Raw genomic sequence first — 17,210 nt, forward strand, 5'->3', positions numbered from 1 at the left:
TCCCTTTCTAAACATTTAATCCATCAAGATATTTCAAAGTCATGCCAATCCTGTACAAAAGCTCTAGCAAAGTCCTCTTTCTAGTGCCTCCAGGCATTTTGCAGCATTCAAGAAACACTCACCTCAGCACGTGTGTGGATCCATTTATTGTGGTGGTGGAACAGGGCACTGTCTGCCCCAGGATGGAAGGCCTTCGGTATCGCTCATCACCACAGCACAGGATGATGAGGAAGGCACGTCTGAAAGACTTGTTCAGGAAGGCGTAGAGGAAAGGGTTCAACCCTGAATTGATATAGCCCAGCCACAGGAAAGCCGTCCACAGCTTCCCTGGCACCGTGTAGTTTATGAAAGGGTCCACTATGTTTGTGACAAAGAAGGGGGCCCAGCACAGGCAGAAGCACCCCATGATGATGCACAGGGTCTTGGCAGCTTTGGTCTCAGTCTTCATGCGGTGGGTGCTGTGCTGGTCGGGCGGGTGCTGCCGGCCATCCGCAGGGGCCCCCGCGCGCTGCAGCACCTGGATCTGCCGCGCGTGCTCCCGCGCCGTGACGTAGATGCGGTAGTAGGCCAGCACCATCAGGAAGAAGGGGATGTAGAAGGCCACCACGGAGCAGGTAATGGCATATGGCTTGTTGACCATGAATATGCAATAGGTGGAGTTGGAAGCTTTGTTGAACTGTCTTTGCTGAATCTGAGGCAGGAGGAGGAAGGACAAGGAAGAAGGAAAAAAGTTAGAATCATGGGCTCAGAGAATGGTTTGGGTTGTAAGTGACGTTAAAGGTCATTGAGCTCCAACCCCCCTGCCATGGGCAGGGACATCTTCCACTAGACCACACTGCCCAAAACCCCATTCAACCTGACCTTGGACACTTCCAGGGATGGGGCAGCCACAGCTTCTCTGGGCAGCCTGTGCCAGTCCTGTACCAACCTCCCAGTAAAAAATTTCTTCCTAATATCTAATGTAAACCTACTCTGTCATTTTGAAGCCGTTTCCCCTTGTCCTGTCACTGTTTGCTCTTGTTTGTTATAAAAAGAGAATAATCCCATCTCCTATTTAAAATTAGAATATCAAAATTATTTAATTGGGCATGTAAGGAAGTTTACCTGAAGTAAACACTAGTTGGTGTTGGAACCCTGCACTCCCTCTCAACATGCAGCTTCTGGTATCTGTGAATGACAGCAAGTTAGAAGGAAGGGCAGGGCTTGCACTGGTGTTAAAAAAAGCTGGTACAGACAGCTGGGTGTCTTTTACGGAAGGGTGGAGCAAGACACCAGTGGAAGAAATCAGATACCTGATATGGTTAAAAAAGCAAAATGCACCTCCCTTTTCTACCAGCTGCCCGACCTCAAGGTGCTTGATGGGAAGCTATTTTGGCTTTGTTACACAGTGTAGAGGCTCAGCAGCTTGCACCTGTTATTGTCCATGAGCCAAAAGGTATTCATAGCTCCTTGATTTGACAGAGAAGGTGCCACATCTCTTTAAACAAGCTCTTCTAAAGAGGGTGTTTTCACAGTTTGCCATTTTTAATTCCTACAACTCTACATCGGGAAAAGAGCAGATTTGCCACTCTTAAATCCTTTCCCTGCAGACAGAAACCGGCAAGTGAAGCCAGACTGCAGTGGGGAAAATGGATTCCTGCTGAAATTACTTACACAGAGGAACTTGATCTTTTTCTCCCATCAAGGCTCACAGCAACACAGGGAATGTTGGCGGGATTGGCCCAAAGCGCTATCCCTTCTGGGGCAGTCTGGGATTCCTGGCTCTCCAAATATCCCTTGGACTGTGATGGCAGTGGCCAGAACTTCCTGAGAGCTGCAAAGGCCATGGGGAACCAAGGATTCCTGAGGTGTTTGTCAGGGGCCAGCTAGGGTTTGGCATGTTTTCAAAGGACTATTCACTGAACTGATTAGTAGATGTGGGTAAAATCCTCTCCCAGAGTCACCACTGTCCCTGTGTCAGTGTTTTCAGACAGAGTCATTTCAAACCTCCTTAAAGATATCCTCTAGAAATTTAGCAGCCCCTCTGTCACTGATAACAAGGTTTCTCCTTCAGTTTCCCTTTCCTTCCTCTCCCTGAATATTGCTTTTTAAAGAAGAATACACAGTACCAAACATAGCTGATCAGTGTATCTCCTTAGCTACTCACCAGATCAATGATGCCAATGCTATTCCAGCCTTGCATGATAGGGAGGAAAGAAATAAATGTTGGGATTACCCAGCACCCTCCGAGCATCACAGCAATGCGCAGTGGGGTCATCTTGTTCCTGTAAACCAGAGGCTGGCAGCAAATAGCATAGTACCTGCAAGGAGAAAAGGGAGAGAGCCACTGTCATCAAAAGAGTCTTTCATGTCCTCTAAAAATAAAATTGCAAAGACTTTTCTCCAGCTCATTTCTCCTGCCTTTCAAAATAGAGGAAAAAAGGAGTCTATAGTCTATTTGCATCGATTGCCTCTCACATAAGGAGTTCAGGAAATTTCCACAGCATGAGTAAATAAGGTTTCAGAGGGACTTGCAAGGAAAAGCCAGTGTTTTCTGTTTTCCAGCCAGGAAAAATTAGACACAGGTTAATGCAGTGGTTTGTCTGAGGCTGCAAGGCAAGGGAGTGAGTCCATATTCTGCCCTTCTCTCCTCCTGCCCTGAGTCACTGAGTCCATACTGTGATGGATGAATTTCCCTTCCTTCCATTCAGCATTAACTGAGCCACTGTTGGGGCTTTCCTAACTGCAATGGACATTTATTTTGACAAGGCTTTAAGAGCTGTTACTGTAAAGTCTGTCAAAGCTGTGAAAATGTCAGTAAAATCAAGTGTGTTTTTCCATATCCAAGCTCCCTTTCTACCTCCCAGAAATCCACCTCTTGTCTGGCTGGGCTTTAACGTTTTGCCACAAGAACAGGGCAAATATCTGCATGGGGCTTCTAGTCTTTGCATCATCAGAGGGATGTTCCCTGCACTCTCCTTCCTCCTCCTGATCCATTCATACTCAAAGTACAACAAATCCCTGCTCCTAAAACAACAGCTAGCTATGAACTCAAAATGTTTTCTCAAAGAGGTAAGAAACCATCTCTTCTCTTTGTTTGGTCCGTGTGCCAACCACTTGCAGGTGGATTTCTACATCAGGAAGGTGCAGCAAACCTATAACTGGAAATCTCATTGCTCTGAAAATACTATATATGTATAAGCAGACCAGATCAGCAAATATCATCCTATTGCAGAATTTTGGTGGTTCCGAGCTGACAGCCTTTTTCAGGTTCCCAATGAAGTATTTTTTGATCTTTAGATTTTTAATGTCTTCAGACCTGCACAGGACACTGGGGTCGAGAGAGACAGGAAGTGCCCATAAATTCTCAGATTTTCTAAATAACTAAATATATCACTCAGCAATACGCTTGAGGAACACATTTTCTTAGCAAACAAATAATGATCATCTCAGACATGATGATCATCTCAACACAAGGGAGCTGTATCTGGGATATTGAACTGTTTATTATCTGAAAGTCACTTATTGGAAAGTGTATTTGCCACGTTTGGGAAGCAAACAAACAATGCAGTTTGGTGCCTCAAAGGATACGAACATTGAAGTAGCCACAGTTTCAATAACTGTTTCTAAAGGGAATGAATGATCTGTCAGAGATTTTTTTTTTTTTGAGTCAAGCCTCAACATCAAGGTATAATGTGTATATAGAGAGAGGCTTGGTGTTGAATGGCCATAAAAGTCAATTTCATGAGGTCAGCAGATTCATGAATTAGAGAAATTAAATTAATAACCACACACTAAAGCTGGACTATGAACTTCAGGAAATGCCTGGGAGATTTTCTAAGTGCCAGCAGCATATTAAAATAAGACATATGTGAATGCACATATAACACAGTTTATGAGTGTTTATTAGAGAGAGTCCCTTTGAGATGTGCAGTTTATTCCATCAAGATCTGAGTGGGAACCAAGAGTTTTGTCCTAAACAGGCACAAAAATACAAGAATTTCTATTTTTTCCTAAGACTTTTTTTTAAGTCATGTGGAGTCAACTGACTCGCTTTATTTTGATAAAATCAGGTGATATATTCCACACAAAGGGTTTAAATAAAATCAAAGTGTCAAAAGAAAACATTTTTAAAAGTCTCTCTGAAACAAGATTCAAAATGTCACAGGGGAAAAATGTTGAAACAAGCATTCAACTATTGCAATTTGATAATTCCTACATTCTCTTCTGTTTTTGCGTGTGCATGAAAATCAGCCTGTTCCTCTGAAAAATTTCACTTCCAAAGAAATGATGGGCTTGACAGGAACTGTTCTTTTAGATCAGTGGGTGAAATGTTCCTCTCTTAAGGCTCACCCACAGCAGCCAGTGGGGCTGATCCTTCACATCCCTCCCTCGAGGGAGGAAGAAAAGCTGGATAATTTATAGGAATAGGATTTAGTTTTGGAACTTCACTGGCTCACAAGACTGAAGATTTGCAAAGCTCAGCTGTGCACTGAGTGACATCCCTGAGGGAAGATGCATCTGAGTTTGCCCTGTTTTGAGAGGAGGGGCTGGATCAGAGACCTCCAGTGGTCCTTTCCCAACCTATGTTCTTCTCAGTCTATCAGGCACTGAGGACCATCACAATCAGATTTCAGTATCTAATGATTTCAGGGAATAGAATAATTATTTCCTTTGTTCCTGGCCTAACAACCCTTCCTGTGACAGCCACAATGTGTTTGTGTAACCTTGCCCTCTGTCACTACAGCTTATTGCGTCTGGATTTCCCCCTGCACCTCTGATTTCCTTTTTCCAGGAAACAAACTGACCTTTGAATTCAAACAGGTATTTTCAGTAATGTTTATTAGGACAGATGGTGCTTTCCTTGGCATTATGTGCAGCTGCTGCTCCTCTGACTCCAAACACAAGGGAGTTATATCTGGCACATTTAATTGTTATCTGCAAGTCACCTACTGGAAAGGTCTGCCCAGTGCTGGACATCAAAGGCAAGTTACTGCAAGTCACAAGAGACTCAATTTATTTGCAGAAAGGGCAAAAGAAGAAACCCAATAAATAAAATAATAAGAACAGCCAAGACACCAGTTACCCTCTCACTAGTTGGATAACCAAACAGAAAAGCAAAACCGCAATACATTGCTAATTAACTACAGCAGGAAAACAATTCTTCTGAGCAGTTTGAATTACCACATTTCTGTACCTCTCTCTCTTCTGCAGCTGACAGCCTTACACTGAATTGTTCATGCTATTAAAGGTCATTAGAGTAAAAATTATGCCTGTAAAAATGACATCTTAAGCTCTCATATTTCTTCCCTCCCAGTGATTCAGCAGCAATTTTCCTCCACTTACATGTCAAAAGATTTTATTTCATTTCATCTTCACTAGTGCTGCCACCAGAGCTTCCCTGTGTGCAGCAAGTGGAGCAGGGCTGCTCCTGTCACTGTTATGGGTTACAAGGCACCGTTCTCAGGGTGTGGGTGACAATTTTGCTGATGAGGAGGGAGGAAGAGAAGCACAACATGCACTTCTGCAGAGCCCAGCAGGATTTCCCTCCAGCAGCCCGGGAGTCAGATAATAGACATCTTTGTATGTCAACAGAAGTCTTTGAAGTCACACCAATTATTGCAGTACCTGGTGATTTGATGTATGTGATGGCCTGAGCATTTGAGCAGCTATTTATTGACTGGGAGAAAAGTAATTATATCTTTAATATTATCAATAGTTTTAGTCAAAGGCTGAAATAAAGACATACTATATATTTCTGATACCTTTCATGCTAAAGCTGTTTTCCTGGGCTCATAAAGAATATCTGTTATGTGTTGGTATGACAGTGTGATGGATGAATACAAAATGCAATACATACATGTGATTAATATAATGACCAGGTTCAATTAAATATTAATTCTTACTATTATCAGTCAAGACTCACGTTTCTGCAGGTCCTTAAAAATGTTAACTTCCCTGTTACCTACAGCAGAGCAGATGAAATGAAACACATCCTCTCCTTTGCCTCTGCAATGACATTCTTTGCTGAAGGGAAATACAAGAAGCCCTTCCTGGAGCTGTAGATATTCCAAGTAGCACCACAAAGCAAAGGTTATTATAATACTTTTCCTCTACCAGACATTTGCCACATGAATGAATCAAGTGCTCACATTTTACAGATGGTTTAAAAGGAGAATTCCATGGCTCCTATGGCCTTACTTAAGGTTCTTATGACCACTGCAGATATCACAGAGTCACAGGGAAGGAACATTGGAAGAGACCTTAAAGACCATGCCATGGCCAGGGACACCTTCCATTAGACCAGGTTGCTCCAAGCCCCATCCAACCTGGCCTTGGACACTTCCAGTGATGGGGCAACCACAGCTTCTCTGGGCAACCTGTGCCAGGGCCTCACCACCCTCACTGCCAAGAATTTCTTCCTGATACCTAATCCCAACCTACTCTCCGTCAGTTTGAAGTCATTCCCCCTTGTCCTGTCACTCCAGATCCTTGTAAACAGTCTCTCTCCATCTTTTTTGTTGGCTCCCTTTGGGCCACAATTAGAACCAGCACTGCAGTTCAACACACAGGTGACCTGGATCTGACTGACAGCAGCATAATTAAGCTGTGGTCCATGGCAAGGATGGTTATTTATTTATTCAAGCACCTCCTCAATCCCATGGCAGTGGAAAAACTGCCCTGGGCACCTCTCCAGAGGTCCTGGAGTGTTCAGCTTCTGCCTCAGGGACAGTGATGCTCCAACCACATCACTGCTCTTTCTTTGCCTTCTGGACATTACAGAAACATAATTACTGAGCTGCATTAGATAATTCCTTGCCCTGGGAGAAATCTGTAAGTATCTCCCTGGTTTGCAATGCAATTTTGTTTGAGCTACAGGCAAGTAGATACTACCCTGCAAAAAGCTCTTTAAATATCACAGACAGACAAATACACCCCCATCTTTACTAAACAGACTGGCTCTGGGGGTGGCCCACAATTAAAACGATTTGGTGTCATGGGTATATATATAAAATTATATACATACCATATGTTTTATCATCACTGAGGCCAAAATGAGCCAAAGAACATTTACTGAACACTCATACTGATTATTAGCTTATCTCCCTTAAATAATACAGGAAAAACTACACAAAAGGATGGGAAAACTGTGGGTGCCATTGGCTCTCTCCCAAAGTCATGGTGCAACAGCCATGCCCATACAGGCACCCAGACTGGGACAGAGCCTCCAGCTGACACCTGCCCAAGTGATGAACCTTGGGAGCCACAGTCTCAATTTATTTGTGCCTCTGTGAAATTAAAACAGCACTACTGGTGTTGATGATATTTCAGTGACACCAGGTTCTGGCCTCTGTATAGCCAGATTTTAACATATTTTGAGAGAACAGCTTTTTCTGTTTTCCTTTTTCCCACTGAGCAAATAAGCTTTGGGCTCTCACTGTGCCAAATAAAACAAAGTTATGCATCGCCAGTCCAGAAAATGTCCTAAAATTATTATATCTAACAAAATTAAATTCTTATTAGAAAAACAACGGCCTGCTGGTGTTGAGATAATTACACTGAGAAAAATGCTAAAGAGAACAGTTAATTGGAACTGGGTAAATTTAGCTAGGAATACAAACAAACGTATGTTGCCAAATGAAGACAGAGGCCTCCTCCATGGTCTCTGTGTGGTTGGTGTGTATGGAGGGTTATTGGCAGCAACAGTGGCAAAATAAATTACCAGATTTCTAGAGGGTTTGTAAAGATTAATAAAGGACAGTGCATCCCTCAGACTGTGCCATGGCCATCTGCTCTGGTATTTTTCTTAATGCTCTCAGACCTGAATTCTGCAAACTCTGGGTGAGATTTCTGGCTAACAGAGATAACTGTAGTTATGTGTCATCAGAGCCCTTGTGGACAGTCCCCATTTGCCCTTGTTCAGTCCCTTCCTGTACTGCCTCTCTGTTCCTCCACCTGAGCACCTGGGAGTGCACAAGAGCAGATGCCTTTTTACCAAAACAGGCACGGGGGACTTGTAGCCTGGTTCAAACTTCAGCTGGAATTTGTGTCATATAATCAGATTGCCAACGGCCTAATCATTACTTACTGACAGCTATTTAAAGCCTAGTAAGTCTCCCCACTATCAACCTCCCCGTTCCCCTGGATAGCCAGCAGATGTTTCGCTGGCACAGCTGCTTCTCTCTGTACTGGAAAAAGACATCATGCTCCTCAGTTTAAGCCCCACCATGCCCTGGACATCCTTTGGGGAGCAAATGACTCTTAGGGATAGTCCTATGTAGGGCTAAGAGCTGGACTCAATCCTTGTGGGTCCCTTCCAACTCAGCATATTCTGTGATTGTGTGAAATCAATCCCTTGTGCCTTGTCTGTGACATGGTGCAAAAGAGATGAGTAGAGGGATGTGCTGGAGCCCTGCGAGCAGGAGAAGCAGGCAAAGGGAGTGACCACCCACTGCCCCTTGATGTGCCCCTTTGGCCAGGCTCTGTTTCCCCTGGCACAGGGAGAGGGCTCCTTCTGCACACTGCAGGGCATCAGAGCTTGGGAGTCTCTAAATCATCATCTCTCTCAAGGGATTGTGCTAATTTAATGTCTGAACAGTACATTAATGTTAATTAATGTTTGTAAACGGCGCAATGAGCATCTGTCACTCTGGTGCTCCAACACTCTGTGGATACATCTGCTTTGCTTTAGGCCTTATTTAGCAGTGATTATGGGGGATGTTTGAATTCTGGTAAGAGGAGCGTTGGAGGTACAAACACACAACAGGCAGGGCTGGTTTGTTGTGTGCAAATGTTTGGAGTGCACCAGGCAAACTGTCCAGCAGAGACACAGCCTTTGGGGGGAACTTCCCAGGCTGGGGCACAGCCAGGAGGGTGGAGGAAGCAGAGGGAGGATGCTCTGGTTGCATGAAGGGCAGAGGTGCTAGATGTGCCTCCAAGACCAACCGAGACATTCAGGACTTGTTTGTTTCTCTGTTGCTTCCCACCCTCCCCAAGACTTTGAGAAGTAATTATATTGCAAATTGTACTGCAAATATTGGAGAAGAAAATTGCCTTTCCTGAGAAGTTAACTGTATTGGAGACTATCAGAGCTTCTTGGTCTGTGTATATGCAGTGCAATCATTTTTATTGCACAGGCACAAAGAATGGACATGTATGCATAAAACATGCAATAAATAAATAATTCAAGGATAAATCTTTCTATTATACTAGAATATCAAAGAGATGATGAAAAAGTATAACACGTGGGCAGGAAACTTTGGATTCAGTGAGCCCTGAGATACCTCTGCTCCCTTGGAAAAACCCTTTTTCAGCTGAGACTGAAAGTGGCTCTGAGTCTTTGCAGTTCTTTGCTCTCTGAGCAGTAAAATCAGTTTATCCTGTGGTGGATTCTTCAGATTTTCTCAAATACCTTTGAGAATTAAAGTGAGAATGTTGGCTTGTTTCTTTTCCAGAGGCAGCAATGGAAATAGATATAAGATATTATCAGATAAAAGTATTTTCAAGCAACACTTTGTGCAAATGTTGAGGGGAATGACTTCCAAACTGCATCCTGAGGATTACATTAAGCACCCAGTTTTCTTTAAAAAAACCCCAAACTCACAGTTGTATGCCCTGAAATAAAACAGAAGGCAGGAAACAGATGAATCACATAAAAAAATACCAACTAGAAGCAGCACAGTGCCATAAAGTCTGAATGAACACAAGGGCAACAGCCAGCAAAAATTAAATCAAACCCTGTGAAGGAAGCAGAGCTGCCAGTGCTACTCCAGCTGCCAGGAGCAGGGAAGCACTGGGGATGGGGAACAGCTTGATGATAGGCTGAGTCATCCTTCCCTTCACAGACATCCAGTCATTCATCTACCTGCTCTGCTCTTCTCAGGGCCATCCACCTCTACCTCTCCATCTATTCTGTCCTCTCAGCACTTTTTGGGTTCTCAGTGTGGAAAAAAACCAATCCCAAAACAACTAAAAATTGCCAAAGAAATTCAAGTTTCGTCAGCAAGCTTTAAACCCCAGGTCTGGGCTCTGGGGTCTGTATCCGAGCCACACATTCTGAATGCCAAGGCTGTCCCAACCCTTTTGCGGTCACAGACAAAGCTTTCTCAGGATCATGGGACCAGTAGGTACAGGCAGCAGGAGCTCATGATGTGGTGGGGGGATCTGCAAGAGGGTGGCATGGGTAGGAGAAAGGGGGAGGTGCCTCATCCCCTGCAGGTGTGGGAGATCAGGGGGTGAAGTAACATTTTCCCTTCATGCCCCCTTCTCTACACAACCTCATCCAGTTAATTAAGAGCCTGGAGAATCAAACTCCACCATTTTACAGAGCTAGGTCACATCCAGAGCACAGTGCCCAACATCTGCTTTCCTGGTAATTGGCTGAGAGTTGCAATTTGTGAACGTTTTTAAGATAACGAGCTTCCCATTTGTGCCCCAGACATCTAAACTTCCAGATAAGGAAAGAAGCTGGAGCTGCTCGACATCAGCTCCTCTCTGGACACAAAACTGCCCATGCTGGTGCCCCCTCTGCCACCACAGAGCTGTGCTGCCCATCAACGTCAGGTTAATCAACTATCTTTTGAAGTCTGGCTCCACAGACTCTCAGAATAAAAGATGCTCTTTGAATATCAGCTGTCACAATGACAAGAATGATTATGGTTATTTTAGCCATATTAGTAATACTAAGCAACAGTATTTTTAAAGATACTGAAATCTCCACACAGAATTCAAACAAAAGCTCTAAATATTCTTAGAATAGCCAGTCAAAATGTTTTTTACTAAGTATTTATCTTGTGAAAAGTTCTTGCTATTCTGCATGGTGAGTTCTGTCATTTACCCTGAAAAAAATTCCGACAACAGTAAGACAGAATTGTTTGGCATAAACTGTTTAGGCTTTTGGTTTTATTTTTAGGTTGCAAGGAAAGTTTGAAAGAAAATAAAGTTTCTAGGATCTCCAACAAAGCCTGTGCACTCTTTCCACCAGCTTTATTTACCTCATTGTCACCCTTCACCAGTGGAGACGTGCAAATGGATGCCTTAGAAAAACAGCCCATAAAATTGCAAGGGGTTTGTTGTTTTTGCTCTTTCTCCATAAACTCTAGTAATGTATATCACAATAATCTAGCAATGGATATCACAATGGGGCATTCAGTCATATAAGCTTATCTGCCTGCATGGCTGCTTCCAGCAGCACCAGCAGTTCTGATAGTACTTGAAAGATAAGGCAAATATTTTTTTGACAAGAGAAATGAAGCTGGATAATTTAAGTGTTTCAGTCTCTGGGTCTCAGCATTACACATCAAGCCATTCCCCAGCCAAGCCTTCCCTGCAGCCCCTAGCAGTGAGCAACACCTGGAACAGATTTACAGAATCATTATGGCTGGAAAAGACCTCTGAGATCATCAAGTTCAACCTGTAACCACCTTGTCACCCAGACCAGAGCACTGACTGTCACGTCCTGTCATTCCTTGAACACCTCCAGGGAAGGTGACTCCACCACCTCCCTGGGCAGCCTCTTCCAAAGCTGACAACCCTTTCCATGGGGAAATTCTTCCTGATGTCCAGCCTGGACCTCCCCTGGCACAGCCTGAGGCCATTTCCTCTCATCCTGCCACCTGTTGCCTGGGAGAAGAGGAAGGGAAAGCAGTGTCCCTGCTGAAGCAAGTGTTATGAAGTCTCACCTTTGAATACATATTTAAGGAGTCTTCTCTATTTTAACGAAGGAATGGTGCCACATCTGGTAAGTAACATAAGCAGCCCTGTGTTCAAAGGAACCCTGGCTCAATCTCAGCACAAATCTCATTCCTTTCCAAGTTACTCTGCACTCATCAAGGCTCAGACACCGCTCTCCAAAATCAGCCACTGAGAGATTTATTGCTCTACAATGTCCAGCAGGTTCATCTTCGCCCTTTGGCTACTCCAGATAACCAACAGCACTACAGAGACCTAAAGCACTGTAACCATTCCCTGTGCTCTCTGGTTCATACCTGTCCAGCGAGATACAGCACAGGTGCAGGATGGACGCCGTGGTGAGCAGGACATCGAGGGACGTCCGGACCAGGCAGAACATCTCCCCATAGATCCAGTTGTCCTGAACCAACTCAATGGCTCCAAAGGGCATCACCAGCACTGACACCAGCAGGTCCGCAAAGGCGAGGGAAACAATGAAATAATTGGTCTTGATTTTCCTGTAAGACAGATCACAAAATTAGGGCGGGATAACTTCAGTGCAGCAGCCTCTGCTCTGAGATTTCATATTGAGTTTGTGGCTTATTTGCTCCATCACACTAAAAGGTCTTCTCTAACATGCTCCTCGCTTTATGTGGTCACCCCAGCTTGTTCCTGGTCTTTACAGCTAAATCTGCACCATGCTTCCCATACAAACACATCTTTCTGCTCACACAAGGGAGGCAAATAGATGCTCACAGGTCTCTGCATGTGGCTCAGTCTCACGGTTTGCACTGATGAGTTTGGGGTGGAGGAGGGGGACTTCATTTTAACTTGTAAATTGAGAAAATCCTTCCAGAAAGCACTGAGAATAATCTAGACTGAAGCTGTAATTTTAACTTGAAGAGTACTTTTTAAATCACAACAATAAAATAGAATTAAATCCATTAAAAATCCCACGCAGAACACGATCAGAGGCTGTTAAATACCTCACTCTGCTCCTGAGCCTGGTCTGACAATTCCCAGGGTTAGCAGCAGCCTCAAAACAGGAATTTTGCCTGTGACACCCCCGCTAAAATCACAGGCAACATTTGCCAAGCTGAGGCAGTGAAGAACAATTGCAACTGGACCTTGATCCAGTTTCTGACAGGTTTCTTAGGAAATTTGAGATGGAAAAAAGAGGTAGAGGCCAACCTGCTTCTCAAGGAATTGCTGCTTTGCTCTGCTTTCCACTGATCTACCTGGTTTTCTACACTGGTAAAAATGTAGAGGATGGAAAATAAAATGATCCCACCACCACGGTGCAAACATGAGAGGGGGTGCGCGAGGCCAGAGTGAGTCTGACACCACCGTGGGCAATGCATGGCCAGACAGCCCTCGTGGCTGCAGTTCCTGCCCTCAGCTGCAGGCATAGGGTGTTCTAGGTGGGACATTTCCCCATTCCTGCCCGTGGAAGGGCCAAGTGGTGGCCAGCTGTGTGGGCTCACCTGAGCTGCCTGTCCCGGCACACGGCCACCATCACCAGCAGGTTTCCCAGGATGGCCATCAGAATAACAGCGGAGATGAAGGTGAGCAGCACGATCTTCTCCGCTACGCTGAAGCCCTCACTCGAACTGGGGAGCACACAGAGAGAAAAGAGAAGGAGCTGCAGCGGCACTGGGAGGGATGGCCTGGGCAGTGCCAGTCACAGGCACAGGTGTTGGTGAGCACAGCACAGCCTCCCACACCTGTCACAGTGAGACCTTCCCACCAAGATCCAGAACAGAAAGTATTTCTGCCCGTGTCCATTTCTATCCATTTTCATCCACCAGCACAAAGGCTACAGGTGGAGGATGCCTGCAGTGCCCACAGCTGCCCAGAGGTGGATGAGCCATACCAGTGGAGGAGTCCATTTATGAGATCAGGAGTGAGATGTGCCTGATTTCTGGCAGTTCAGTTCAGAGCCTCTGGACAAGAATGTTTTCATTCTCTTTTCACCCCAAAAAATAATCTTATTTTCCTCGCAGAAGTATTTTGGTTTCCTTTTCTGTCAGTTTTCCATTTTTAACCCAGGGAATCACAAAATAGTTTGGGCTGGGAAGGACCTTAAAGACCATCTCGTTCCACTCTTCCTTCAGAAAAGGATGAGCAGCTGGTGGGCACCATGCACAGCAGAACACCTTCCACTAGCCCAGGTTGCTCCAAGCCCTGTCCAACCTGGCCTTGGACATTGCCAGGGATGGGGCAGCCACAGTTTCTCTGGGCAACCTGTGCTACCTTCACAGGGAAGAATTTCTTCTGTATATCACACCTGAATTTACACCCTTTTAGTTTGAACCCATCACTCCTTGTTCTGTCACTCTGTTCCTGAGGCGATAGGACAAGGACTACTGGGTTCAAACTTTCCTCAAGCGAGCATTTTATATCTTGAATTTTGAAATCTTCTACATAATCTTTCCCCTTGTTCTCTCTTTCCTTTACTTTGCCACAAAACAAGAGGCAGTCTTGCACCCTTTTTCCTCTTTTTCACTTGGTAACCTTTTCAGAATTGAGGAAAAGAAATAAAATGTTTTAAAAGTGCGTGCCCAATTTCCCCCTACCGTAGGATCAAAAAATTCTTTCATTTAATGAAGACAAGAAAAAAGAAAAATAACATGAAAGCAAAATGTCAGACATATTTTCGGTCTGCATTTGTACAAATGCTTGTTAAATGCTTTCTTAAAATGCTTGTTAAATGTTTCAAATAAAGTATTAGTGGTTTTTTTTCAGAGCCTGCAAAGCAGGAAGGTAATAAACAGCATGCAATAAAAAGTGTCTAATTCCTCATAAAATTGGTTTTATTACAATAGTTGAGCTGCTTTACCTTTAAAACTGTTTCTAGTTATGTATCCAGAATAAAATGCATCCTAGACCTTCACCTGCTTGTGAAACTTTCCCCATTACATTACAGAGGTGAGAAGGGGTGTTTGTTCATCTTATCAAGTGTGGCCAGAAACAAACTAGCATTAAGAGCAGCACTTGACACTAATTCAGGAGGGGAATTTCTTCTCAGCATACAGAGCTGATATTCGACACCCAGGATTAATGTTGAGAGATTGTTCAGGTAATTGAAAACTTGAACTGTTATTCTGTTTTACTTCGACTGTCTCTGGGGTCACTTTTTATTTACTAAATAACATTCCAGGCTTTTACACTTTATCTCACTGAACTCTCCTGATTTGGGCAAAGCTAAAATGATTAGAGACTGCTGAAGTCCTGTCTCCACCACATGCACCATGTTAAGAAGGTTGTAGAGAATGGCTTTACCCCAAGCCTGCATTGCAGAACACACACTTAATCACAATCTCCAGTTTTGTCCCTAAAAGCCACTCGAGTATAACTTTTTCTCCCACTGCCAGTTGCCCCAGTGGGGCAGATTGCAGCCTACTGATGTTGGACTCTGCATGTGGAATATGAACAATATCGTAGTAGTTCCTTGATTTCTGATGTTTTACAAGGTAATACATCACTGGGTATAGGTTCATCCACGTAGATGAGGATGTTCATGAGCGAAAAAATGAAGAGGAAAGGAGATGTCCTGGATTCACACCAGTTTTACAGAAAAAAAAACAGCACTAGGCAGATATTTGCAGGCTCCAAACCGCATGCAATTATATGGGTATAATAAGAAAGAGAATCATATAATATCCTGAGTTGGAAGGGACCCATAAGGATCATGGAAATCCAACTCTTGTCCCTGCACAGAACAGCCCCCAAAATCCCACCATGTGCCTGAGAGCGCTGCCCAAGCACTTTTAACTCTGGCAGACTTTCTCACTTGTGAGAGCAGAGGTACCTTTTAATTCCAGATAATCTCCTGTGTCAAAACTAAGGGATTAATGAATGTTACGTAGAGTTGCCAGCTGGATGTATCCCACCTCTCTGCAAGGTTTGCACCCAACAGAACTGGCCACTGGCCACGCAGCTGCTCCTGAAATAGGATGCCATTCCTTTCCCTCACTAAAAATCACTCTCTCCCATCCACCTCCACACACATCCAACCTGAAAGACCTCATTTCCTCAGAAGCAAAAGTTCAGCATTGTAGATTTGGGGAGGGAGGAAGCTGGAAGCTGCTGACACATGAACCTGCACTACAGCAAAGTCCTTTGGAAAAGGAGGAACAGCTGGTGGGCACCATGCACAGCAGGATGCACTGATCACCCAGGGCTCACTTTGTGCCCTCCTCTGCAAGGGGCTGCTGCACATCTTGGGAGGGTCAGATGCTGGCCAAGCATCAGTATTTCAGGCACAACTGAATGTCAAAGCCTTCATTAATGATGTCCATCAGCAGAAGACAGCATGAAAATTGAAAGGAAATGGAAAAGAAACAATTTCAAAGTCAGTTCTCAGCCACAGCCCTTCCAGCTGGGTACCAGGTAGAATGAAAAGCCTCAGGAACAATGGGGATGGCAGGATCAAAGGCACCTTCACTGAGAGCTGGAATTGTACCTGCCCAAATAACCTTCACAATAGGCTGACGCTGCTGCCTGGCTGCCTCTGTGAAACAGAATGTCAAACCATACTGAATAGCACCCACATAAGATGTTCCTCTTCCTCCCAGGTGAGCATGGCAGCACGTACATGCTGGCACAGCAGCAAAGAGGATGATGAGAGTTTAGTTTATACAGAGCCAGGCTGAGTTAGATTTATATTTTGTCTTATCTGGCTTTGCCTGTCCTTCTGCTGTTCCCAAACAATTCTCATTGCTGTGTTATTTGAGCACCTTGTATCTATATCTGCAGCGTGTGCAGAGTGGGGAGACATCTCCCTCATCCCTGAGCCACACCAGGGCTGATCTGCCATCAGGTGTGGATGGGGCTTCTGCCTCCACCATGCAGTGCCGTGGGAGGGGACACCCTCCCCAGTGAACAGGCCTATTGCCCTCCAGAGACCTCCCTCCCTTCCAGCCTCATCAGCTGCCAAGATCTGTGCATGTAAACAGACACTGAAGAGAATTACCCCCCTCATCAAAACCAATCTCTGGAAATGCCAAAGGAGCCCAGCCATCTCACCACATGTTGCCCTGCTTGAAGACTGAGGGGTTCTTTGGCTTCAGCCAGGAACAGGGCAATGTCTTAAGCCCACATTTCCTATCCTGTGGACACAGATGATCCTGCCTTCAGGGTGGTGGCATCCTGCTGGCATCACTTGACTTGGCTGGCCACAGCCCAGGGCTCTGAGCAGAGACCAGCAGGTCAGGAACACACCCTGGCACACTTGTCAGTTGAACATTTGCTCTGATAACAGTTTTGGAAGCAGAGAGAGTATTTCTTGCTTGCCATGCTGCATTGCTCCCTGGGGAACATTAAACAGGCATATGCATCACTGGGGGTGCAGAAGGGATGTTCATCTGGGCTGTGTTTCTGTACATCTGCCTTTTGGATAATCTATCATCAAGCAGAAATACTTGTTAATTATTCAGTCTTAGTAATTCAAAGTTGTTAATAATGGAAGAAGTGGATATTGCTGTAAATTAAAATCAATGGTTTGCATAACATCTTTTATCAAATCTGAGTGCTCTGGCTTCCAAGCTTGCTTCTCTGTT

The 17,210-nt window shown here is 44.5% G+C and overlaps 1 protein-coding gene across 1 annotated transcript in view; it reads right to left on the reverse strand.

The window, feature by feature from the left end:
- Positions 1-15,149, reverse strand: part of HTR4 (5-hydroxytryptamine receptor 4) — a 50,178-nt gene extending 35,029 nt beyond the window's left edge. Inside the window, exons 1-5 of the mRNA XM_071570589.1 lie at positions 14,932-15,149; positions 13,134-13,259; positions 11,967-12,167; positions 2,147-2,300; positions 123-691 (exon numbers count right to left, since the gene is read on the reverse strand). Coding sequence (XP_071426690.1) covers positions 123-691; positions 2,147-2,300; positions 11,967-12,167; positions 13,134-13,259; positions 14,932-15,149 — 1,268 coding nt within the window. The remainder of the gene's footprint in view (positions 1-122; positions 692-2,146; positions 2,301-11,966; positions 12,168-13,133; positions 13,260-14,931) is intronic.
- Between the last annotated feature and the right edge of the window lie 2,061 nt (positions 15,150-17,210).

The sequence above is a fragment of the Pithys albifrons genome, chromosome 15 (genome assembly GCF_047495875.1).
Source record: "Pithys albifrons albifrons isolate INPA30051 chromosome 15, PitAlb_v1, whole genome shotgun sequence".
Taxonomy (NCBI): domain Eukaryota; kingdom Metazoa; phylum Chordata; class Aves; order Passeriformes; family Thamnophilidae; genus Pithys; species Pithys albifrons.